Source organism: Rhodnius prolixus, unplaced genomic scaffold (genome assembly GCF_049639745.1).
Source record: "Rhodnius prolixus isolate KJV_2025 unplaced genomic scaffold, Rpr scaffold_1, whole genome shotgun sequence".
NCBI classification, from domain to species: domain Eukaryota; kingdom Metazoa; phylum Arthropoda; class Insecta; order Hemiptera; family Reduviidae; genus Rhodnius; species Rhodnius prolixus.
In genome coordinates, this window is record NW_027411581.1 from 8,592,368 (window position 1) to 8,619,637 (window position 27,270).

Sequence of the window (27,270 nt, forward strand, 5' to 3'; positions counted from 1 at the left end):
TTCTTCAAGCAAAACTAGCAGATAAAAATGCCTACTTTTCCCTTCGCTTTTCGTAATGCGTTTAAATAAAAGTCTGGCGCAGTTGCAATAATTTAAGTACTGCCTTGAATTACTACCGTCAACACCTAATAACATCAATTTTCTGGACAAACTAGCAGATAATTCCCAATTTCTCTTTAGGTGTCGCAATAGGTGACAACTGCAGTCGTTAGATTTAATGCTGGCCTAGATAGCCGTTTTCCATTAATCGAAACAACTTTTTCTGGACAAACTAGCTGATATTTCTTTATTTGTTTTTCGTTATGCGCAATGAGTGTAAAGAAAAAGATCCCACCCAAGTTGTAACACTTAGAACTGGCCTAAATAGATTACCTCAAAACATTTTTTCCACAAAACTAGCAAAAAAAAAAGGTCTACTGAGGTAGTAACATTTTGTACTGGCTTAAATAGCCGTTGTCATTAAGCCAAATCACCTACAATCTGACCAAAGTAGATGATAATTTGTTTTCCTTCTTTTTTCGTAATGGGTTTAAAGAAAAATATCTTCCGTGGTTGTAACAATCAGTAGCAAAATTTAAATCAACAAAATAAATGAGTAATCATAATTTCTGCCCACAATAAAGTTTAATTTACTTGCATTAAAGGTGTTAGCTGCATGATCCGATAATTAAAATTATATACAATAACTTTTTTTAAAAAAAAGAAGGAAAACATAATAATGGTCGTATTAAGGAAGGGATTAGCTATGTGATTAACGTATTGGATTTCCACGCGGAGGACCCGGCTTCGAATCCATCTCCAGGCCCTCAGATTTTCTCTTCCTAGCAGCTTCTTACAGTGCAATGTAAAAAGCTCCATGAGCCAATAACGTCAATAGCGTCAGATGTTGATGCGCCTTTAATCATTAATAATAATAGTCATACCTATCATTAAATCGATAAAATATTGAAAAAATATTAATAAAATAGCCCATCTAAAACTTAGGAAATAAAAAATATTTTCAATTAGGGGAACGTAATACAGTAGAAACTCGGTTTAGAATGATGAAGAAGAGGTGTGGCAGAGTTATTGAATGTCAAAGTCAATCAAAACGGAGTAGAGCAGGTCTCCATTTTGCTCAGCGTGAAAGTTATTTGCATTAGCCGAATCTTAAAAAAGCAAAATGAAGGTAACCAGAGCAAGCGAAATTTGATTCGCTAATGTATATGTAAGGTATACTAATGTATAAAAACACAGAACTTAATAATATTCGCTTACTAAAAATAGTAAAAATGTATGAAACGTACATATATATGTTCAAGATTATAATGACATGTTTATTTCGTGGTTAAAAACCCATCAAGTCTTTAGCAAATTATGTAATTAATTGTACAAATTTCCATAAAAAATTTGTGAAATGCATTTTTTTTGTATCAGTGAACATAATGGTACAGCAGTTCACAGTAGAATCTAACTATGAAGAGAAGTGGAAACATCAACCAACCAAAATTCACTTGAACTGTTTATATAATTTTTGCTTCTTTAAGATTAGGCCATGCGAGTAACTTTCTCACTGAGCAAAATGAAGACCTGCTCAACTCCTTTATGTAACATTCATGTACTCCGCAACACCTCTTCTTCATGATTCTAAACCGAGCTCCTACTGAATTAGGTTCTCCTGATAATTTTTTTTTTTTAATTTCATAAGTTTTAGACGGGGCATTTAATCAATATTTTATCGGTTTTATAGTGATAAAAAATATTTATTAATCATGTTTTATTATTTTACAAAATCGTATCGTTTTAATTTTATTTTATTTTTAATTAATTTACTTTTAACACCTTTAAAATGAATAAATTTAACTTTTAAGCGGGACGTAATGTTTATTACTGCTTTATTATTTATAGACTCAAACTGTCAATAAATCGATTGCCAAATTAATATTTCTTCATTGGACTAACTTGGAAAATTTCATCCGAGATATATTGAGCTAGAAAGAGAAAATCAAATGAGAGAAATCTGATCAAACATTTAAGAATACAGGATGTATTACCTACGGGACGCCACAATAGATCCGGTGGGTTACTTTTTAGAAAACACAATTTCTCACAATGTAGATAACAGAGGGATTCATGTTTCTATAAGATGTAGGAGGAGTTAAAGCCATTTAATCTTAATCTTGGAACTGAAATTTCCTAAACAAGTAAAGTAATTGTCTATTTTTTCAGTCGGGCTTTACGTCCAACTACTAATTAGGTGTCGCGGACGGAGACGACTAGCAAACATACTTTACTGTTAATTTCTTTTATTAACCATTAAATAAAATCCAAGGCCTATGACCAGGAATCGAACCCAGTACCACAATGCATATTAGCTTTGCAGTCTCGTCTCTAACCGCTCGGCTACCGTGGCGCCCCAGAATTTGAATATTCATAGGCTGAAGAGTAAATTAAGTAGTTAGGTATTTTAAAAATTAATAATCCTAAATAGTTTAGATTTCTAAAAAATGTTGTTTAAAAATGTACTTAGGTTTACATTTCTGCTATGAATCAGGGTGGTTTCTTAGAAATAATATATAAATAAATAGTAATAATAATTACATCAGATGATTTTGCTTTTTAGAATGATATTCTACTTCTTTCGCTGAACATTAGGGCAAACAATAAAACTTAAGGAGGGAACATATGTATTAAATAACAAACAATAGTTTTTGTTTTTATGTACATTGAAAAATATAAATTGGTAACTACACATTTTATATATATATATTTTAAATAAATATGCTATTTTGAAAAAAATGTAGGTATTTATATGTACAAATATCATTTTAAAAAATTTGTCTTAGATTTTTATATAATTAAAAAAATAATAATAAAATTATAGCTGAAACCAATGTTTTGGTGGTGTTCAGGATGAAATATCAATATAATTTAACTTTTTTCAGCATAAATTCAACAGCAATTAATTGAAAAGCTTTTGGATTTCTACTGTAGAATATTTTCTTTAGTATACACATCGTTTACACACACAAATATACATATATACATATATGTATATATATATCCAGCAACCATTTAATGTGGTTGTAAAAAAACATTGCGTCGCTGTAGTTTTTTTAAACTCCCATTTAATTGTGCACTCATTGTGCTCTATAACCAAAAATTTGAACCCAAGAATAAAAATCAAAAACTTGATAATAAAAATAACTTATGATATTTACATTAATTTAAAATATATAACACTTAAATAAAACTAAATTATAGTTTATAAACTAACCGTATCAAATTGGCATTTCAGATTTTAGAAGTACAAAATAAATAAAATAAAGAGTGACGACTTATAATTTCTCAATCTTCTATTACAGAATTATTTTTTAGAAACTAAGATTCAAAAAAGAGAAATATTTTTTAATGGCGATATCGGTTGTTTAATTAACTTTCTACAGTTACTTATTTATTTATTTTTATTACACTGGAGGTCTAGAATGGTTACTTCTATGATCGTTTTTAATAATTAACGATTTGCTGTTTTTTTGTTGAAAATTTGGAAATTGGGATATCAGGGTGAAGTGACTATTATCAGCACCGTCAGGCGTCTGTACGAAATTTCACGAAACGTTCGGGAAAAATGGGTGAAAATTTAAAAAATCAATAATTTATGTAGCTTAGCTTAATTTCACGGGCGATGTTTATGTGAAGTAATTGCTAACTCACTATTCAAGAACTTGATTTGCAGAAAACGGCCTTCTTTGATGCTCAAAATAGTATCACACATGTTATACATAGACCTAACGTCTTCAATTAAATTAAGGTTCAAGATCTAGCTTCCTAGTTGAATATTGATGTTTTAGAATTCAACACATTCAATTCAAGTGCATAAATGAACCAATCAGATTGAATGAAATCAATCTTTCAAGCTTTTTGCCAGAAAAGACTTTTTAGGATGAAACGTCTTCACACTAAACAGGACGGACTTAAGTGTGTTCATTTTCAAAAAATGGAAGTATCTTTTTTTTGAATGATTACTAATCTAGCCTTTCTGACACCAGAAGGATAAGGTTTTTTCAGAACCGAAAAAAGTGATATGTCCCTGAACAGTTTTCCAAAAAGTCCCTTACTTAGCCAAGAACGGTTTGCAAACGCAATACCTTAAAAACCTTCTTTTCTCTATGCTCTTTTTTTTTTTTTTTGGAACCTAGTGTATTAATAAATTGAAAAATAATAATAAAAATCAGAATGTTATAAAAGAATCCATTAATCACATTCACAAACAAAATACTGATAAAATCAAAAGGAAAGTTATTTATCTACATACAACTTCCAAATTATGAATAGTGTCACGTAATTTCTCTTTTATTGATCTAAAAGAGTCCCCTTTTCTTAAAAATTATTTTTTAATAAGATAAAATAAATTCTTTCACAAACAATTTTTTCCCCCTTATTCAAAAAATTATCTTTTAAACAAAACAAAATTATAAAAAAAAATTAATAAATAAATTTACACATAAATTTTTGTCATAGTATTGTTCTTAATAAATTGTTTTTGTTTTGTACTTAAAATATAATTCTTTTCTATTCAAATAATGAAAGAATACATTTAAATTCTCAAAAATATAAGTATACACTAACTTTATATATTTACAGATATTTAACTAAGGCCATCTAAATTTAAATTTAATAATAGTTTATGTGGGGAGATAAGTCATATATTTTTCTTTCTTTTTTTTTTTTACTAATTTACATATACAATTCTTCAGTTTTCGTTCAAGTTTTAGCAAATTATTCAATTAATTATTTTTATTATTTACTTTTAATAAACAGTATTTTCCATTTTAAATGTATGTATATCATTTGTTATAAAATTATATTATTTATATTCAATTATGCCACATGGAAAATAAATGTTGGGAAGCAAAAATATGCTACATTTAGAAGGGTTTTTGTATTATTAATATTGTTTTGAAAATAATAACGGCTTCAAAGGGAGGGGATTAGCTATGAGGTTAGCATACTGGACTCCCACGCGGAGGTCCCGGGTTCGAATCCAGCAGCTGACCCTTAGATTTTCTCTTCCTAGGAGCTTCTTACAGCTCACTGTCCGGTGATGGACAGTGTTGTCTGTAACGAGAGAACACTGTCCGGAGGCCGGCAGTGCACTGGAAAAAGCTCCGGGCGCTAATAACCTCAGCTGTTGATGCGCAAAAAAAAAAAAAAAAAAAAAAAAAAAAAATAACGGCTTCAACAAATAAACAAAATGGAACAATTCCACTATTCCTTGTTGGGGGAGGGGGAGGATTGACAGGGAATAGAGAGAAATACTAAAGAAAACATTTAATTCTGTTGAGGGCATCTAGTATGTATAATGCGCGGTTTGGTGGTATCTCCAGAAAGTACTTCTTCGCAAACGTGCACCACTATGCCCGGTTGATTTTCTGAACCAGCATGCAATTCGTGTGTTCCTCCTAAGGCACCAAGCAAAATAATTGCAATATTACTTCCTTTTTCTTTTTAACAAATAAAAAATTTGTATTTTTTTTTTATGCATCGTCTGTAATAAGAAAGCATGTTCTGGTGGCCGGCAGTACACTGAAAAAAGCTCGGAGCGCCAATGACCTCAGATGTGAATACACTTAGCAATGTAAAATATTATTCCTACAAATTATCTAATAATGTAGTGATGTTGTATCATTAATAAATTTAAATTCACCATGGCCTCCCTTGACCTTCCCTTGGAACATATCCAATTAGTACACAATCCTCTTAATTTGTAAAATAATATAGTAGTGCTACATTGTTTAAATGCAACGATGATTTAGAAATACATAATATTAATTCCGATTAACTTTTACTAAAAGCTAACACTTTATAAGAAACCTAATTAATTATTTGATGAACGACTGACTGATGTACTGACCGCTGAAGGACTAAAAGCAACGATAAGTAAGGTCATGGCTGAGTGGAATAACGCTAAATATAGTTCTCGATTAACCCCCAATACAGCCTGTGTTATTTGATGAGACGACTGATGAAAGTATTGGACTGTTGAGGGACTGAAATTTATTTGTTGTAGTGGTGCGAAATACGTAGACGACACCACTTTGGTGGCCATTAGGGAGAATTTTCTACATCAATTCCTGGTCTAGGCTTTAAATTTTACTTCATGGATTATGACAGAAATTTATTTTAATTGTTAATGTAGGAACTTAAAGCAGTTCTGGAATTGAAAGCAGAACCCATCGTTAGATGTACCGTTTTTCTTTAAAGAGTCATTTTAATGTTATGTACGGTTTTACAGTCTGTATAATGATTAGAAGATAATACTTTTGAAAAATATATAGTTGGAACCCTGAAATTTATAGTTCGAGAAAAACGTGTGGATGGTCTCACAGATCATATTTTTAATTTTATTAAAAATAAAACTGAGAATAGTAAATACTTTTGTTACGCCCCATTAAATTGATATTAGATTATGTTAAACTGAAAATAATTAATTACCAGGTGTCAAATTAGCAATAGCTGCTAGTAGGTCGTAATTTACAAGAGGTTCCCCTTCATCATGAGGTTCCCATCCGATTGGTGGTGAAGCTGGTGGTGATATCAGGAACTGTTTAACTGGTGCCGGAGGTTGTAGATGTTGATCTGCACTGTCGATAGGAGTCACTGGCTGAAAATAAAAGAAAATTCGATTTAATCAAAAAAACATTTGTATTAGAAAATTCATGAAAGTAAAGTTTAATAATAAAAAAGTTTAAATTTGATAAACAGAAACATTAGATGCCCTTGGATGCTTAAAGAAAATTCATTATCACAGATCTTTTCTGTTTTTAGTCTTTAATTTTTAATTCTCCTTTAAACGGTAGATTTTTCGGGCATCTCAGACGTTTTTAACATGGACTTTTATAACAATGATCGTTATTTATTTTCTTAAACGAAACTAACTACTGATAATAAAAATCTCATCTGAGAAATCGAGTACCTGAGCAAAATAGCAATTGATCACTGTATTAAGAAACATTGTTTGATGTAAATGAATTCTCGCTTTAGCGGCGGCTGCTGGACAACTATAATTTACTCTCATTCTTCTAAAACTTCGAAAATATTGAAATGACACTGGCTCACCAAACTGAGCGAAAAGTAACTCCACTTGTTTCTAGAGAACAAAATAAAAGCAAAATAGTAAACCACACATAATAGTAAACATTGAGTTGGCGCGTAAATTTGTTTCGTGAATTTTCATTTGAAGGTGAATATGTATGGGAGTATATAAACATGTAGCTAGAATTTTTGTCTGCTTGCAGGGCCTAACGAAGGAATCTGAATTAGACCTGATGTTCTACTACCGTCATCTCTATACTTTAACTTTTCTGAGTTTAATAAGAGAGCCTGAGCGCAAAGGCTACCCAAATGCGGGTCTTTAAATGGCGAGATTAGTTGAAATTAGTTTTTAGATGGTGCTTTGATTAGTTCCGAAGGGGAAATTTTGAAATCATGCATCCCCGTTAGGACGGAATATTCTAGATGAGTATTTTACTACAAGCAGAGTGTAGAAAGGCGTACAACGTTACCCAAAGCTTTGGGCCACATCTATGGATGGAAATAAATACTTGGTTGATTAATTCTGTACTCACTTCTGACTTAATAAATTAATGATTACAGATGAAAAAAAAAAAAATCGGCATGAATTTATACTTATACAGTAAACATGTTAATATTACATTCAACTAATAAACATGATTTTTCAGAATTTCATACCTTCAATTCATCACTCTTGAAGAGAATATTGTCCAGATTTGTAACAATCAAAGATGTCGGTAGATCCTCATCATTTACAAGTTCTTCTATGTTACACGATGTATTCCTCTGAGAGTTGTACTGATTTAAATCAATTTCATTGTAATTTGGATGGAGATTTGGCAAGCCGTCCACTTCATTTATTATCATTTCTCCATCATCCGAATCCACGCTCATTCTACCTTCCTCCATAATTCTATTCTTAGCAATAATAAGAAAAAAATATTTAAATTATTTAAAAAATTAAAAAAAATTCTTCCTTATTCAGTACACCATTAAAAAAGTAATGTCTTTTTTCAGGCGGACTTTACGCCCAGCTACCAAATTAAGGTCGTAGACGGAGGTGAAAAGTAAATGTACTTTACTGCAAATTCTTTTTATAACCATTGAATAAAATCCAAGGCCTAGAACGGGAATCGAATCCAGTATCACAATACATATTAGCTTTGCGGGCCTCGCCTCTAAGCGCTCGACTACGGTGGCGCCTAAAATTTAACACTACATTATTTGGAAATCATAAAGGGCTTGTATGACTGAGATTTCGGTTTGCACCTTCAAGCTTTAAAAATAGAGCCAATTCCAGACTAGTGGGTTGCAGCTGATTACTTCTGTACTCTCCAACAGTTGACAATCCTACAACTCATTCACCACCTGGTAGGGCAGTTGTATAAGAGTTGATCGTCAACAACTGCTTAGAAAAAGAATCAACGATGCCTCCTACCTAAATTTTGACAGGCCTTTCGGGGTCCAATGGCAAAGACTTGGCAGCTGATCTGAACGACACTCCTCCGGCTAAAAGCCGTTGAAGCTCTTAGTCTGCAGAGGCAGTTACATAAGGCGAGCATGCGACTTACGAGTCCATCCACTGCTCGTTAAGGCAAATGGCATTACTTGCCGGCGGTCTTGAACCCATACCAAACAAGTGCAGAGAGCCAGTCGACATATCCTGACCTTTTTTAAAGAGCACAAAATATTCAGAAAACAACTAAAGATCCCAAAATGGGTAGGTCCAGCCTCTGTGCACTCTGACTCCAAAAGGGTAAAAGGTATTTTCGTATATCCTTACAGATTGCGTTGCGATCTATAGTTTGCAATACGATATCTCTGGCAATTGGAGAACAGAAAAGATAATATGAACGATTGGTGAGTAAATTGGCTGAATTTCAAACCGCAGAAACTATTCAAAATACCTGGTCCACCATTAATAATGGTAAGGGTTATGAGATGGCCGTATTTCCTGTTACCATGGACCCATTTTTGGTCTAGATTTAGGCTTACCTGAAGGACTAGCAAAGGCAATAAAATGTAGATAATTTATTTTCTTGATTTTTTTTGCATAAAGTCTGCGGTAGTAAAACAGTGACTACACGCTGAGCATAATAAAATGAGAAATCACTTCTTATTTTTCAACATTTTCATGTTAAATCTCTTTAAAGAATACTAATGCATCTTATTCTAATATTTAAACTAAACATTGTGTAAATTTGTTGAGGAAATTAAACACCAGTAATATCGCTAAAATAAGTATTCTAAATTGAAGACATAAAATGCACAAAAAAGGTCGAATTGAATTTTTAGCTACGGTCAGGATTACTTCCTAAAATAAATGAATTCTCCAAAAATTATTAAATTAATTTTAAATACGGTCTATAAGGTGCCTAAGTGTCTAGAAAATGTTATTTAAAAAATTAAAATAAATAAATAAATATGACATTGTGTAAGAGTAAAAATCTAGAATTAGAATTGTTTGAACGCAGTGAAGTTAATAATAAGTTAACTACCTACGTACACTTTTCCCTTTAAGAACTACTCATTGCACTTAATAGTTCTAAGTTTATTAAAACGCCGAAAACCAAACGAGAATCAATAGATAATTAAATAATAGCAAAGTGTTTATTACCTGGAAGAGATGTCTTTCTTCCTTAAATCGTAAATTATTTCAAATGTAAATCACAAAAAAAGGTTAATAATGCATTTTTTTATTTAAAGAATTCCATGTATAAGGTAGTGTTGATAGGAAAAAAAATACCGAAATTGAATCATATATGCCCAAGTTTAATTGAATATTTACAACTTCAAAGAACAATATGGGAAAAAATGTTTGAACTACAAGCCAAACTGTCTATTTCACGTAAAAAAAGAACTTGAAATCTAGACTCTAGAAGGACAGAAACTGCAATCTCAAAGACCTTTAAGTTTTACTAAACACACACAGTGACACTTGCATAAAGCACTGAATAAAACCAAGCATGCGCTATGGGCTGATCGGCATTGCAACGGCACTTCTAAAGCCGCTTTCTTTAAATAATTAGTAAATTTATTAAATTTAGCAGGGTTTTATTAATTTGCGATTATTTTTCGTTGGATTATTCCTAATTCTAAACTAATTATTTCTAAATTTAAGAAATTACCATGATTCTATTAATCAAGATGTGATAATAAAATATCCAATAATAGTTTTTATTGAAAGTGGGAATCAAATTTTTTGTGCAAGTCCCTAAAAAGAATAGAACTGCCAAATTATTACAACGGTCAATGGTGACAGGATTTTATTACAGTCTTCCTAAAAACAAATAAAATAAAATCCATAAAATCAAATATATGTAATTTTAAGGTCGGATGGTTGTACTGATACATATATACACATCAGTTTTTGTATATCTAGTTCTAGTGCTGGTAAATATTAATTCATTATCGGTTTCAGTTTTCACTCATTTGGAGAAATCAATGAAATATGCCTAGATAAAACTAAAAATAATGATAATGGTTTAACAGAATTTTCAATAAAATCATCTCCTAAAATTAAAAGATTAGATTATTATGAAGGAGCATTTACAAAATTTACAATACAAATTATTGTAACCTAGTTTACGATTTACAAAGACATGAAAAATCGATACGCTTCGATTGTACGGGGCCTAATTCTTTTTGCCAATATGAGGAACACAACCTTGGTCAGCCATAGCAAAGCAGACAGCATTATCTGAATGTGTAAAAAGAATAGCTCTAATTATTGAATGTATGTAGTATTCACTGGAGACATTGTTTTGTGAACCGTGCAGGTGTTATTGTTATAAATTCAAAGTGGTATTTTGTGCAAATTCTTAGTCACGGTTTGGTGTTGATTTTTTTTCAATTAGTATCTAAACATGTTAATTGGACTCTATTTCCTTTTTTTGGACTATTGTTATTGAAGAAATTGCAGCTGAATTTTAAAATATTTGTAACATCTTGACACTATGTCATTATTTAAAAAACCAAAGCGGAATATTAGAATCAGGGAGAATAAATGCTCAGAAGACGCTGATAATGAAAATGATTCTGAAATTTGTTTACCAGATACAAAAAATTCTAAAGCAAAGCCACACAAACCTACTTCATATTCATCTGTTTTAAGTTTTGGAGAGGATTTAAATGAAGGTAAGATATTACGTAAAAGGCCTTTTTTTCTTTAATTTAAATAGCCATGTTCTTAAAATTCTGTGCTTTATAAAGTCGTACTTTATATTAAGTGTTTAACTTTGTAGATTTCACCGTAAGAGGAAGTTTAAGAGCTTTCTATTTACAGTGGGTATAATCGTAAATGTAGCCCTTAAATTGAGATATTGCATTTTATTTCTTCAACTTCCTACGTTGTAGTTTTATTTCCAGAATGTTAGTAAAATCTTCATAATTTAAAGAATTGAATAGTAATGCACATCCTCGAATGGGTTGGACTTTTTTACGGTCAGCCCTGCATGTGGATTCTTGCCGTTACTACTCCTACAACGCTGTACTTCTTGATAACAACAACGAATTACCTTAACAAAAGCTAGTGCATTTTATGTTTTCAAATAAAAGAGCCAAAATATGAGAAATGGAAGTTAGTGTGTACTATAAATTAATTTTGTAAAAGGACCTAATATCGTGGCGACGCTATTATAACGACAATAATTTTTAAAAGTTATTTAGTTGCCATAAAGAAGGTGTTGTCAATATATAATACAATCTTAATGAGAGTTTTTATATACGTTGCCTCCGGAAAAATGAAGTAAATAAAGTGTTGCGCACTTTGTTTAGTACACCAGCTTAAAATTGAAAAATATTTTGCGTTACCCATTTGGGCGTAGATTTCGGATTCTCTTTGGCAGTAGTATTTCTGTGGAGGACCAATAGTGGCTACGCAGGCGGAGCCGACTTTACAGAAGTTAGAAGTTATACTACTGAATTTTTTGGTTTTCTTGTAATTGTAGGTGATGATGGCGAGGTGTTCAAAGTAAAAAAGTCAGCTCAGAGTAAAAAAATTAAGAAACTACTCGATAAAGAGAGGAAAAAGCAGAAAGAAAAGCCGAACACAACTCTTGATAGTAGTGAGAAAACAATACAACCTCAACTAAATGAAGATATAGTTATTAAACTTAAAAATACATTTGTGAGTATTCTGGAGTTTTAAATTGTTACTTTTCCTATTCATTTTTTGTATTGTTTTGGTCATCAATATTTTTTTTTTCATTTGATAGCCAATACTGAATGGTCGGGAGGCTATCGCTGCTGTACAAGAAGGAATTAGTTCAGAGGAAGAAGAAGATAGTTCAGATATCGGTCCAAAATATATAAAACAATCAGATTCGGTAAAACTGTTATTAAAAAGTAAGTTATTATAATTATTTTCTCTTTGTTTTAGTAAAAGTGCTTAGGTATAAGTAATAGGTACGGGGCATACCCATTATTCACTCCGTAAGTATTGTCTATAAGGGAGTGGCGTGTAAGTGGAGGTGTACTGCCTACCGGCTTTCTCAACTTTATTTTTTGATATCATTCTTTTAAGAAAGCAGATGTAATCAATGGAACAACTACAACACTACTTCAACCCTAGACAGCAGGATGTTACGCGCGAGTCAGATTACTTTCGCTCAATCGGATAGGTAAACATAATCGTTCACTTTCACTCGCCTTGCCAAACTACATCCGACCTATTATTGACGTTCGTGTAGTTAGTGCTAACCTTTATAAAAGTACCGTGTCCTCAAGAAGCGGCTGAAGGTCATACTTACAGTGGGCGAGTTATAGGTTCTGATTTAGGACTAATAATCTAATCTAGGCGAATCTACGTCACGCTGTTAAGCCTCAACAGGTCGACAGGTATTCTCTTTGAGCGAGCACTAGATAAACTTCGAATAAATTGGTGGACTGTCTCTGGGGTGCCGAGAGGCACTACCTTCATTTAGCATAAGGGAAGGTGATTCCATAGATTCTAGCAGGGCGAATTCCATGATTCTTGATGAATTATAATAACGGGTGTTTCGCACCTAACAGTTGGGGTAGTTCTACAAAGCAGTTAGTTAACAGAGGGGCTCCTCTGACTCGAGAAATGAAGGAACCCTCGGGCACTTCCTTGTCCATGATGTCGCTGCAGGCCGTTATATGGAATACGTAAGTCCTCTATAAGGAGCACTAATCAGGATGAACGTTCTCCTTGAGGCAGGTAGCAAGATCACATTGTGAACAAACACTTTTAATTGAAGACATTTTCCGAAAATTTGTATGAAAGAAAATGAACAGCTGAATTCTTTGGCGATGGTGCTTGAGGATAGTGTGACCGACTGGTTCACTTGCCTCTAGTGTATTTTAGGACTGATCTAGACCATGTTGCTGTATAATCGTATTACTGAACATCCGGAGATCAATTAGTAATATATTCACTAGTAAAATTATGCTAAATTGGTAAAAGAAAGTAGTTTGAGTGTTTAATCCAGATTTTGTGTTTTTAGAAGGTAAAATTCCAGATGCTGCTACGATTCATGCAGCTCGAAAACAGAGGCAACATGTCAGAGAAATGGGAGAAGTAGTTCCTCTTCCAGAGGAAACAGCAAATAGGTAAAAAAAACGAATGCTATTGCTTTTCTTGTGATTATTAAAGGTATGTAGGAACCCCTCTACATATCCTGCATAGCTATAGCAACTCCTAATTTCTTTCGTAATTTTAGATTTGATGTAAATAATAAATCACGACTTGTTAGAGAAGATGATAACGATGTTAGTGATGCTGAAGAGGAAAGGATAAATATGGCTGTAAATATAGCTGCAGAAGATAGGATAAGACGGAAAGCAGAATTCGAGGCCGCCCAAGGAAGAGGTATAGTGTAACTTGAATTATTGTTTCACAATTGAGCATTTGAACGCAACAACATTTTATGGTTAAATATTATGGCTAAATACTTCTTTTTTGGACCTTATTTTTTACCTTCTCTTTTAGAAATTGAAGTATTACGTCCGTGTCAAATGTTCGAAATTTGGTTTTCACCGTTGTTACAAGTTATAGCGAATTTAGCCTGATTCCAAAATAGTAGTATTTAGACAAGTAAGTAGTAAGTAGTAGTAAAGTAATCGCCTATTTTTTCGGGCGGGGCTTAACGTCCAACTACCGATAAGGTGTCGTGGACGGAGGCGACTAGCAAACATACTTTACTGTAAATTTCTTTTATTAACCATTAAATAAAATCCAAGGCCTAAGACCGGGAATCGAACCCAGTACCACAATACATATTAGCGTCGCGGGTCTCGCCTCTAACCGCTCGGCTACCGTGGCGCCTAGTATTTAGACAATTGCGCTTGGAAGACATTTATCTGTAAAACCATAAATTGCAAGGAAGTTCAACTTTATTTTTCGTTTACGCGCCATAATGGGGTCTCTGACGCAATCTAGCTATGAACATTTTTTAACGGGAAGTTCCACTGTTTTGCAAGATTTCTTTAAAACCGCTCTAACAAATGTCTCTTTAAACTTCCTACCTTTGTTGTTTTCATGAAAATCTACAACTATCCCAGGAAAATTCGTTGAAGGGCATTATAGGGAAAGATTTTTTAGACGTTTCTGAAACGTTCGGTTTTAAGCTAATTTACAGTCATATAAATAACTGAATATTAACAAGTTCTGATGATATGCTAAAATTCCGCATTTTGTAGAAATTGTCATTTTCGGGACTGCGACTTCCGTTAATTTTTTTTTTCGATCTTTTTACCACGATTTCTTGGGAACCATTCGAGCAGAACTGTACAAACTATGTTCATTAAATGCTCTTGAAATTACATCGGTTTTGTTTGAATTTATTTATCTGAAAACTAATTTTTAGGTTTCTTTCCGCGAGTGGGAGGTATTTGGGCTCCTGTTTAAAGCGACATTTCTATGAATTCAACTACTGTTAATTAATTAATTAGATATGTTGCTAAAATATTGAATTTACACAAATACTATAAAATATTTTTGTCAATTATTCTGTGAAAATTCGAGTAAAAGAAGGTTGTGTACATTTTTTTAAATATTTACAAATTTAATTATTAAACTAATAGATAAAATCTTGCTTTAATACTGCTTGAATATTCCATTTTGTTGAATTTATTATCACTCTTCTTTTTTTTTTAAATATATTTTGTTTAAATATTTGAAGTGACTGATGAAAGTGATAAAGGAGAAGATGAAGAGTGGGAAAACCAGCAAATAAGAAAAGGAGTTACAGGGGCACAGGTAAATTTAGTTTTAAATTTAAGTTTAAATTTTTAATTAAATATGTAACAATATAATCTAAAGGCCACAAAACTAAACTTACAGATAGCTGCAGTCCAACAAGAAACCATGTATTATCAACAGTATTTAGGAACAGTTGGAGTTCCTATGAATTGTGAAGGGCCAGATCCTAGTCACATTGAAACCACTTCCGCCCTTATATTTCCACCACTTCCGCCAACAGAAGCAATGGATCCGCAGCTTGTTGTTACTAAATTGAAAGACAGGTAACGAAAAACAAAGAGGGCTAGATAAAGAAGGCTATTTCAGGCAATGTATTGCTTTTTTATTTTAATTTTTCAAAAGTAACTTAAATAATGAATTGAGAAAGAAAATTGATGAGATCATATCTTGGTTTAATATCTTTCTGGCGACTAAAACTTATTTATTGCAGCCAAAATCTGGCGTTTATTTATTCTGATTAAATAAAAAAAAAATCTGGAATAAAATACAAACAACTTTCTCTTGCTGCAGTATTCATATTTTTAAGTGGCAAATTTTCTTCAATTTCAAAATAGAATTTTGAACAGAGTGGACCTGAAAAGATTAAATATCGGAAATTTGGACTCAATAGCTTTACCTTATGTTTTACAAGCAGTAAGAGAAAGTAAAAACAAAATGTTACGAATTTAAGCGCTATCAATTTCAACTTTACAGATTGACAGATCTACGTGAAGTTCATCGTCGACATACATTAGAATGCAATTCAGCAGCAAAAGAAATTGACACACTTGGGGCAGAATGTGAACAGTTGAAGGAGGATGCACCAAGATTAGCAGAAAGATTTCGCTATTACCAAGACTTGCGTGGGTATGTCACTGACTTGGTAGAGTGTCTAGATGAGAAGGTGGGTCTCCTTCATAAAAAGACATGGGGGGTCATAGCGCATCATCTTACAAAGTTCACTTTTCCTTAAATTTTTTTTTCATTTAAAGTGTTTTTTTTTTTTTTTTTTTTTTTTAATGTGGTCATAATTATAGTCATCTTTTAAAATTTGTCTTTTGCTTAAAATAGATTGCAATAGTTGTTTGATTATGCGTTATGTTATAAGGGGCTGTGTGTATTAATCTTCTCTGTATTCTCCCTACCGTGTAGTGCTTAAATTCCGATTTAAATAGAACAAAAGGTGGATGAACGAACTCTCAGTCTGTTAATTGTAAACTTCCAAAAGTACTAAAGCTTTTGTCCAAATATTTTTAAGCGATTTTCAGAAACAGAAGCTTTGCTATTGATCCGAATCGGCGGCAACAACACAATAGTTTTTTTATTCTTCATAGGAACGAATCAATGTTTTTCTAACTGAATCATTTAAAGGGACCAGTGTAGGTCATTCTGCATCGATCATATTTACAAATTATTGTGAAGAGTTCGCAAAATCCGAGCTAAATTCATTCTGATGATTTATGTATCGTTGATATTAGTGGTGGTCATTGTTTAAATTTCTCTCAGTATGAATTAACTCATAATTCATACTTTTATCTCTTAACAGTTTTCTGGAACAAAATGAAGGATTTAAGATGATTTTTAGAAATGAATAATAACCAGATTTATTTGAATAATTAAGAACATTAAAAAAAAAAAATTATAACAGATTATATTGAAGACTATTCATTGGGCGAAGCGAAAGCAAAGAAATTGAAGAGTCGATTTACTCATTTTTCGTACATCTGAATCAAATACATCTTTATAATTACTTTTCTAACAAATTAAAAGAAAGGTGATTCAGAAATGTACTGAGAAAAAGTACCTGAAATGTTTCGAAAAATTAATGTATTTCATATTAGATGTGCAGTCTTCGAACGACTTACTTATTATCACTAAATGTTACGTCTAAAATAGGAGAGGTTATTTTGCCAAATATTTATATTGTGATCACAGTTGTGAATATATCAAATGTAGAGAGGAAAAAAAACAATGGATATGAGCTGGAAAAGCGTGTGCTAAATGCAAATAAAACCTGAAATAGAACTTCTTAGACTACGTTATATGTGAAACTGAGAATTCTTGAGCTGGTCTGTAACGAAGACATACTTATTTCCTAGAGACTCTCAGGAATGTTGAAGATCTGGCTATCCCACTTACTTTCACGGAACCTTATTGGTCTTATTTGTAAATCAGTTTAAAAAAAAAAAAAAATCCAAACCACTGAAATCAAGAATGTACTAAAGGTTAAGAATTGTTATTTGGATGGTTAAAACAACGTTTGACAAAGTTCCAGTTGTATTTGTTAATACATCCTCTTCAACTTTTCGTAAAACGCGACAATCTTTGTACGCTTAAATAACTATAGTAGATATTTTGTTACAAGTAGATCTTCCCCCTCCATGATGTACTTAATTGATTTTGTACATACTTTTTTCCTTTTAACATTTAGAAGTAGCTTTACACAATGAAAAAGTTTTGATTCATCTTCATAACCTGCTTAGATTTCATGAATATATGTTCATAAACTTTCTCATTTACTTTTCTTTGTACGCTTTAAAAACATACACGAATCTTTCAGCTCTTTTTCATTTCTCCCATTTTTTTTCTCTTTTTTAAAAGTTAAAAAAAAGAAGAAGTTCAAAACCATGCTTGTGCTTAAAATTATGTTATCTAACACTGCTGTTCAGTCTTAATGTAATTTTCAAAAGTCATTTAAAAAAATGTAAAAAGATACTGGTAGTTGCTGATCATATAATGGTTTCTTTTTCATTCTTTGTATCTAACATTCTTTGCAGTCTTTTTCGTATTTTTTTTCTTTCAAATTCAAAAGCGGTTATCAGTATCTTATTACTCTGCCTTATCTTATACATAAACTAATTGTTGTTTCCTGTTGCTTTGTTTTTCTTTATTAGATTGTGATCATCGAGCTTCTTGAACAAAGGATAGAATCTCTGTTTACACGCAGAGTGAATGAATATATGTCTAGAAGAAGACAAGATGTTATGGATCAAGCGCAAGAGCTTGCTCCAACTACTCAAAGTCAGTATATGTTACACAACATTTATTTGGTAGTTTTATTTAAACACAAAGCATCTATGGTTTGTACATAGCAAACAAAATTACGCAATGTTTTATATTTAAAAATAAGGTTTTTCTAGGCATGGGGGGGAATTCTGCGCAAGGGATGAAAGAGTGGCCCGTAGCCGTTTATCATGTAAAGACATGTTATGTCCGATGGTTGCAGCTCAATCTATACTTCGAGCTGAAAGGTATAAAAGTTCAGATGGGAGAGGTTTTTAGGCTATATATTTTTAAGATTTTTAATATATCTTCGCTAAAGAAAAAAAGAAGGTTGTTGGCACAATTCATATTCTTCTCCTTCTACTCATTCAGTAACTTTGGGGGTACAAGAGGTGAAGTACTAGTGTGCATATACATTAATATTATAATTAAATCTTCACTGGAATATCTTATTACCTTGTAAGATGGAAGATATAAGGTTGGCAACAATACTTTGAACTTAGTCTGTGGTGCCGGAAATTATCGCTTCCGTCTTGTAAACTCTTGTTTTTTTTTTTATTTTCGGATCGGTTTCAAATTTGTATCAATCATCAGAGATTAGTTAATCAGTTGAATTAGAGAATTTGAGTCCCACTTCTATTGTTTACTAGTATTTCTCTCACATCCCGTAATTGCTGAATCTGAATCTACACTGAAGTTAAATTACAAATTGATCGTCCTAATTAATAATTGATGATAATAGACGAAAAAAAAACCCAAGCGTGCTTTGGCGGATAAAATAAACGGTAATAATATATCTGATCAAATTCGTTATTAAAAGATTAAACACTTATATGACAATCTTCGAATAGTTCTTAAAACTGTTCTTCATAATTAAAACTTTTAGAAGGGAACGCCCAGGCACTTTTTTCATGGATGTGATGCGCCTTAGATTCTAGTGGGAGGTTGGGTGGGTGAAGGAATGAACATAAAAATGTACTCTTTGTGGTATCACCAGAAAAAAAAAAAAAATTGCGGATGTATAAGGTGTTGCATAGACTAAGGTTTTTTTACAATTCTCTCTTAGCAGAATTTGAGCTCAGCATTTTAATAATACGTCCAAACAAATGTTCATACAGCTCAAAAATACTAATTTCTTAAAAGTATACAGAATGAGTAAGAAGAAGCAGTCATACTGGTTTAGATCCTGGTCTCGCCTGTCTCTAAACAATACAAGATAAAGATTCTTACATATTCTTACTTGATTGTATGAATTACTTTATGACTTACACAACTTACCTTAAAAAAAATGAGTTGTCTTGAAAATTATCAACATATTTGTAATTTATTTCTGGAAATAGATAAGAAATTTTCTCATGATAGAGACAAATATCAACTTTTATTGAAGGCTTTTTTTTTTATGGAAAAAGAAAAATCTTCAGTTTCAATTTTTTCTTACTTCCCCTTTTCTGAGGGAAAATATGTCAGTTTTCCTAAGAAATAACTGTTTTAAGGAACTCTAAATGCCAGAAAGTAGGTTTGTACGTATGAAGTCTGTCTGTGATGTGTATAATTAGGATACCTCGAAAACGAGAATTCGCAAAACGTTCAAATTAGCTTTCCGGAAATGCCACGTTAATGAACCAATTTTTTAATTTCTTGATATTTTCTCGAAATCGTTTTTTTTTTTTTTACTTAATGCAGTTTTGAATATTTTATTTGCAGAATTTTTTCGGCAAAATGACACTTTATTACGAGTATCGATTTGTCACCTATTAATTATCTTATTATGTAGGATTAAGTTAAATATTTAACAAAAGTTACAGATAGGTGGCTGTCTGGAAGTGCAGTTCACTGTAACAGAGTTAGGTAGCTTTTAGCAAGTTTTTTTCGTAAATGTTTTTTTTTTTTAATTATCAATTCACTAGAAGTCAGCTACTTTCTCTTACAATTAGTACAAGAAAATATAGTTATGTAAACTGCTTTGACAGAAAATCATTTGAGCAGGCTTTCTGATTTTTACTTGTGTTACTAGAATATGATGCATTTACGTGGATACATTTACACCAAGCAGCTAGTTTATGTACAAAAATACTATCATTTTTCTGTCTGTTATCTACATGTTTTCACTTATATCACATCATGAAACGCGTACATTATGTTCAAGAAATAAAAGTTGAATTTTTATTTTTGATTTATCTTTAGATGTCAAATTAAATAAATAATTATAATTTTAGGGATGCGTTTGGAAAAAGATGAGGCGCAAGTTAGAAGAGTAGCAGAAAGAGAAGGTAGACGTATTCGAAGGCAACGAGTTAGGGAAATCAAAGGTATTGTATCTCATATTGATGGAATGTCTAGCGACGAAGAAATAACTGAAACTGAAATAATTACCGCCAGAACTCAAAGAGGTATCGAATGAAATTTAAATTTACTCTAAATTTTTGTTATTATTTTTACTATTAAATTATTAGATAGCATTAGAGCAACGTTTATTCATTTTTGTGTTATTGCAGAGGTAATAGAACAAGATTCGAAGCATGTTTTTGAAGATACGCTGGATGAATTTGCTACCGTCAGAGGAGTTCTGGAAAGGTTTGAATCTTGGCGGCGAAGTGATATCGATGCCTACAGAGAAGCGTATGTTAGTTTGTGCCTTCCAAAATTGTTGGGGCCAATCCTACGGCTGAAACTTTTATTTTGGAATCCATTTTCACAAGTAAGATCTCTTTTATGTGTGTGTTTGTAAGAAATTGGCAACTAAATGCGATCAAACCTTCTTGCACACTAGTCTACCATGTTTGAAATTCAAACCTACGCAATAGGCCTCAAAGTTAGATTTTATACCAATTTTCTCGACTTTTTTACACATCCATGATATGGCATTATCATTAGTAGTCATCATTAGTAGGGTGTCTCGAGTACACGTGACCTGAGCCTAATGTGGCTCTTATTCTTCCGTCGTCCCCAAAGTGATCTTCTCCAGAAGCAATGTACCAATCTGGCAAATATTGTAAAGTATTTTTCAGCTCCAATATTCCGTTAAAAATATAGTTCTCCTGAAAACGCTGAACCTAACATTGGCGAAAGGAGTAGAATCGGTACTGGTTCAGCTGAATTCCCTGAATGTCTCATCACAATTCTGATATTTAGAACTAGTTACCCTTTTCACGTTCTATTATGACTGTATATTTATTGCTCTGAGACAGCAACAGCAGGTTTGAAACAAAGAACCAATATTGAGTATCTTTATTATGTAATTCGTTGGAAGGAAGGAACAAAGCCTTTCCAGGTCAATTTAGCGTTCCTAAAATAAAAAAAAACTGTAACAAACTGAGTCCTACGACAATATTCCAGTACCAAACCTGAGCCATCTAAAATTGACGGAAGTATGAACAACGATCATCCTCCAAACAATCCGTAATATGATAGAGCTCTACTCACAAACTTTACAAAAGAGTTGTCCAGTGTGACCCCCATTTTTTTTAAAGATCCCTCTCCGTAAACCCAATGATCAAGCAGCAGAAAGCTGTGAGAGATTTGTAGAAGACCCCAAAACATCTCATTTACAGCAATGGACACACTACTATTTTATTCTATCGTTATTCTCAGGACTCATCTATTGAATGGGATTAATGTTCCGAAGCTGTTCACGCCTGTTACTCGTGTCAAACAACAGCAAATAGAGTTTCTTAGTCACCATCTTAGGTAATTCTTCCCCGGCATGATCCCGAACAGCTTCACGTTATTTCTCTGAACATTGCCAATAAAAAGGCAGTGACTAACCAGGAAACACTCTTAACTAGTTGTCATAACTCTAAGAAAGTCTCATGATCTCTCATTGTTCCTACTGAGCAAGGAAGGTTATCGCGTAGTAGGAAGGTTTCTTTTTCCTTTGCTGTTATTTAGTTTCAGTATTGCATGCTTGTTTTTCTTTATTATATGTGAGAATTTATTCTAGAAAATATTAATTTTAATTTTTAATTTTTCAGGGTAATTTTGATGTAGAGAAAACTCCCTGGTGCAATAGTATTTTACTTTATGGACTAGAGAGGACGGAAACAGAAGAACAGTTGAGAAAAGATCCAGACGTACAGTTATTGCCTAGAATTATTGAAAAGATAGTGTTACCAAAATTATCAAGTGAGTCATACCTTAACCATTATTTTGTTTCATAGAAGATAACGAAATGAAAAAAATATTCAAATCTTTATCTAATTGCAATGAAAACTTATAACTTAACTATTTTAAACGTAAATTGTGTAAGACATTCGTTACTAATCTTACAAACCTAAGCAGAGACGTAGCATATTTGGTTGAGAACCTGAAACATTTCAGGGGAAGCATACGGTGTCTCATTTTCCCCACAAAATACTCCAAAATCTGTGACCTCAAGCGCTTCAAGTTGAAGTCAAAATTCTCTTCTAGTGCTCAGTGTGAACCTTATTTAATGACAAGCACAGAGTAACTTTGGCTCTTTGTTTGCACGGTCAAGGCATAGTCTTGCTGTGTTTGACCCCAGGAAACATCACCCAGTTCTTTTTATGTTCTCTTCAGATCCAGTCTCTGAGATCAACACAAACTGCTACCTTGGAGGTTCCATGGCAGTAAGGGCATTGCTAAGGGTCCCCGTAATCAACAGCCAAGCCTGTTTCTCCGACCTGGCTAGAGCTTTGATGGCCGTCTGTTGTTCATTCTTCCTCCACCACACTACCTGTAGATATCATTATCACTGTAGGTGATAATTGGAATGTCTGATCGTAATTAGAGCCAGTGGGTCATTTTGGGGCGAAAACCCCATGTCTTCCCACAGGTTCTAGTAATACTACAAAGAGCCTGTTTCGCCTTTAGTGTAACTTTATCTAGATGTGCTTTCCAAGTAAGTCTGGGGTCTAAGACAACGCCCAGATATTTAACCCCACCCAACACAACCAGAGTTTTGCCAAAAATTCGAATATCTTGTAACTCTTTACGTATTTTCTCCTATAAAGGGAACCAGAGTAGTCTTATAAGAGTTCACAATAAGATCTACCCTTCTGGGGTTTCTCCGGTGCCCCAAGATGATCGCTACCGCACATAGATATTACTACCATGTACGGATTCACCCTCGACACGAGTCACCATCTCAGCTTGGGTAGGAAATCGGGGGGCGGTCAGGAAAGGGATAGAAAGGATCAAAGGAGGGATAGAAACAAGGGTTAGCAATGGGGATATCTCCCCAGTATGTGTAAATTTATTGAGGTGTTCAGTATATGTTGTTCATGTCCGTATTGTTAGGCTGGGATACCCGCAGGGACGCCAAGTACCCTGAAGAAGAGGCTAATCCACTTTTCCCCCTACGGGGAAAAGAGAAGTTAGTACCTTGAGAATTGTGCAGAAAGAGGTCATCAGGGGGGTGCACTATGGTTTTCTTTTTTAATTGTATGTGCATGTAATAATTAAATTTGTTATAGAGCTTACTTCACTTTGTTGGGATCCTTTATCAAGTTCTCAAACTGTCTCGTTAGTCGGTTTAGTGACTAAACTTATTCAAGAGTATCCTACTATAACGCCTACTTCAAAATTTCTCACTAATTTAATTAATACAGTCTTAGACAAAATGAAAGAAGCAGTTGAAAACGATGTTTTTATACCAATTTATCCACAACAGTAAGTTCTTTTTTTCCCTAATAATCAAAGGTATTCAACCAAGAATATTTGTTAATTTATGATTATTTTTTTTAGGAGATTGTCTGAAGCAAAAGTTAATAATTTTTTCCTACGTCAGTGTACAGTTGCCGTAAAATTATTGGGAAATTTAGTTCGTTGGCAAGGAATATTGAGCGATAATATTTTATCAGAAATTGCTCTTGATTCATTGCTCAATAGGTATTTATTGTCGGCAATTAGAACCTGTAGTCCATTACAGGCAGCAAATATCTGTCAAATGGTACGTTTTAATTTTTTTTTTATGGATTGGGATTATATTCTTACAAAGCTTTGGATTAACTTCTCTGGAGTTTGCAAAAAAAACATTTTGAACAAGTTTTCAACTAATTTTGTAATATCGCTTACATGAACTTAACTTAATAGAAAATTACTGGGGTCAAATTTGATATGTCACCCTTAAAATTTGGGTAAAGCACAATAATAGTAGAGAACATGGTCGTAAGGAGTAACTTTTGTTTTTTTTTTTAATGGCTTTGTGTTCGTATATATCAATAAATCAGTACTTTACTATCCATTTCAGCGTTAAGTTGATTATTTTTATAGTTATCCTTTAAAAAAAATATGATGAAAAGTTTGGATGTAAGCCAAATAGCCTGCGATCTTAGAGCTCGATTGTAAGTGTTAATTAAAAGGTTCGCTAACTCATATATTCGCTAATTTCTACAGGTCTTATGTGCGTTGGGGGAACGTTAGAGATATCAGCAAAGTCGTGAGAGTTCTTTTCATATTCTCGCTGCTTGATTATGATCGATACTTTGGCGTAATCTATACCGAATGGCTGGAACTAACTTTTATTTATTAACATTTCATATATATTATAAAAATGATCTGCGTCTTTCTTGTTTAAGCATAACATACATCTTTCATCAATAATGGCATGTTCTTTCTCCATTAATGAAAAATACTTTTCTTTTTTTTTTAAATACAAAATAGCAAATCTTATTTTATAGGTAGGAAGTGTTCTACCCCGAATTTGGCTCCAGATATGTGTCCACCCTCCACAACTTCAACAATTTCTGAATCAGGCGAAAATAATAGCAAAACAATTGGACACTGATAAACCTACAGAGAGGTAATATTTCTTTCACAATTATGAATATTGTTTTTATACAAGGAAATATTTTTATTGTTGTTCATTCTTTTTGGTGACTGATTCATAGTTTCAATGGGATTAAAAAAGTAACTGCCATTTCAGTCTAGAAAAATTTTACTTTTTCAATCCCATTGAAATATTTTTAGATGTTCCAGAATGTTTTTTTTTAATTAAAAACAGATTCACATAGTTCTTACTTAATGACCGAACTCGCAATTCGATTTGTAAAGCAAATAAATTGTTCGTGACTGATATTACAAACCATGTTTTTCCTTAAAAGCTTTGGCCTTAATTTATTTATAAATATCAGTGTAAACATTATGACCTGTCAGGATTTGTTAGATCGCCTGCCTTCGCATTCCTTTTGTCTGAAAGCTAAATCTTACTTTGGTTTGAGTTATAAGATATTTAGCTTTTTTTTTCTGAACCTGAATGTAAAACCAAATCGCTAATATCTCCAATTCAGAAACGAACTGTCCGCAATTTATTGTTGCATTGAACGATGTTGTACCAATTCTATTTCATCGCTATCCTTCAAGACTATTGAAAAATCCCTCTTTTTAAGTTTGCCGGTATTATTGTTTTAATTTCAGTATGTTCAATTTTATTTTCATTAGATGAGGTCCAAGCTTTGAATTAACTTTTAAACGAGTAACCTGCGATTTTCTTCATCTTCATCATCTCTGATAGAAATGAATCTGGCCCCATACTAATGGTTACTTCGCAATTATGGTGTCTGATTATTTACACAATATATTAGATCGAAGAAGCTCGTCTAGTTAAACTAAAATATGTTGAAAATCAAAGCTAACAATGTTACTGTCAATTCACTAATACCTAGTGCAGTTTCGGTTAATAAATGTTTTTTTAGATCTTAAATAAGAATATTCAAGCCAACTTTTTTAACTGGATGAAAAACTGACATAGGTCCTTAAGAATCTTATTTTCTTGATTTAGCACTTGTGATCTTACTATTCACTTGTCCTACTTTCCAGAATGTAATTTGTTTCATCTAGTTCTCCCCACAACTAGTCACATATTCTCAAATGGTAATAAAAAAGATTGAATATTAGTGTGGTAAATGATTGCTTCTAAAAATGCAGTTACAACACGTTTAGTTAGTGCGCAGTCTTAAATAATGACTGCTTACTCGGCCATTAAGTAATTTGGCACATTAATATCCTTATATTAAAATTGTAAGTATTGTAAGGAAAATGGGAATTAAATAAACCCTATTATTTGTAGGCTTACAGCTTTTATACTTGCATAATAGGCGCTAGATAAGGGACTTAAGCCACCGTTTGATTGTATAATTGTTTAAATTATATTATTTACTTTTGTTTTCTGCTTCTTAGGGATGCTCTAGAAAGAATGAGTGGAATATTAAAAGCTATCGCTTAAGAAGATCAAGAAGGAAATTTTGTTCAGGTTTTGTTTTTTCTTACAAAAACGCTAAAATTTGAATGTAAATTATGACTCCTATTTTGTAGAAGTGTATAAAATAATCATACTTAATTTTTAAGTATCTGTTTAACCGATTGTAAAGAGGTAACAATGAATTGTATTATTTATAAGAAATTATTATAACATTGAACTTATTAGTTATTGTTTAATTTTCCCTACATTTCGGCATTCTCTAAAATTTCGTTAGTTTAAATTTAGCTTCGTTTCAGAGGAGTATTATTTTAAATAAATTGTACAAAGAACTTCCTGCTTAATATGGTACGCAGATATGTGAAATTAAATGGTAAGTAAACTCGTAGGATCGTAAATTTTCCTAAATTAGCTAATATTAGATTCTAACACAATTAAGTTTTAGTTACAGAAAACTTAACCACGGACGTTAAAATATTGTAATGTGCTCACTCGTATTTATCCTAGTAAGGATAATTCTCAGAAAGATGATCGAGGACAAAATGAAATTTCCATGCAAAAACTAAAATTTTAGTCGAAATCTCTAATAAAATTCTTCATTGTAAAATGTACATCAAAAGTCCAAAAATAAAAATAAAGAAATACTGCATATTTATGGTATATTTAGAGTAAGTAATGGAGAAGAGCGGCCCTGCAAGTTTCATTTCTGTTTTGAAGAGCAAAAATAAGTTCACTGCTCATTTTCGATTGTTTCCTTCATGGGTAAGTGTACGAACTCTAGAAGTTCTGCAGAACGACTGTTAAAGAATATTGTCTAGTTTCTTAACCAGTAAATGACGTTTTTATTCCAAAGCAT

The 27,270-nt window shown here is 32.4% G+C and overlaps 2 protein-coding genes across 4 annotated transcripts; one reads left to right on the top strand and one right to left on the bottom strand.

Moving 5' to 3' along the window:
- Positions 1–4,688: 4,688 nt before the first annotated feature.
- On the bottom strand, positions 4,689–10,025 carry sra (RRM_RCAN_like domain containing protein Sra). Of its 3 annotated transcripts, none has more exons than XR_012461659.1 (6): positions 9,671–10,025; positions 7,732–7,971; positions 6,956–7,129; positions 6,475–6,643; positions 5,208–5,441; positions 4,689–4,946 (listed from the first exon to the last, which is right to left on the bottom strand). XR_012461659.1 is itself a non-coding variant. In XM_074139508.1 (5 exons), exons 2-5 carry the CDS (start codon positions 7,960–7,962, stop codon positions 5,311–5,313), a joined length of 705 nt encoding a protein of 234 aa, XP_073995609.1. In that variant the 5' UTR covers positions 7,963–7,966; positions 9,671–10,024; the 3' UTR covers positions 5,202–5,310. The 3 variants fall into 3 exon arrangements, 1 of the variants encoding a protein (XP_073995609.1); XR_012461654.1 differs by having other exon boundaries at positions 7,732–7,966; positions 9,671–10,024; XM_074139508.1 differs by lacking the exon at positions 4,689–4,946 and having other exon boundaries at positions 5,202–5,441; positions 7,732–7,966; positions 9,671–10,024.
- Positions 10,026–10,676: 651 nt separating this feature from the next.
- LOC141456809 (PAX3- and PAX7-binding protein 1) lies at positions 10,677–26,638 on the top strand. The gene is made up of 16 exons (XM_074133128.1): positions 10,677–11,190; positions 12,003–12,181; positions 12,270–12,399; positions 13,521–13,626; positions 13,737–13,885; positions 15,198–15,274; positions 15,359–15,540; positions 15,971–16,160; positions 18,151–18,277; positions 20,476–20,649; positions 20,755–20,957; positions 22,231–22,381; positions 23,692–23,887; positions 23,963–24,167; positions 24,898–25,019; positions 26,396–26,638. The coding sequence occupies exons 1-16, from the start codon at positions 11,010–11,012 to the stop codon at positions 26,439–26,441; spliced, it is 2,418 nt and encodes an 805-aa protein (XP_073989229.1). The 5' UTR covers positions 10,677–11,009; the 3' UTR covers positions 26,442–26,638.
- The last annotated feature ends 632 nt before the right edge of the window (positions 26,639–27,270 follow it).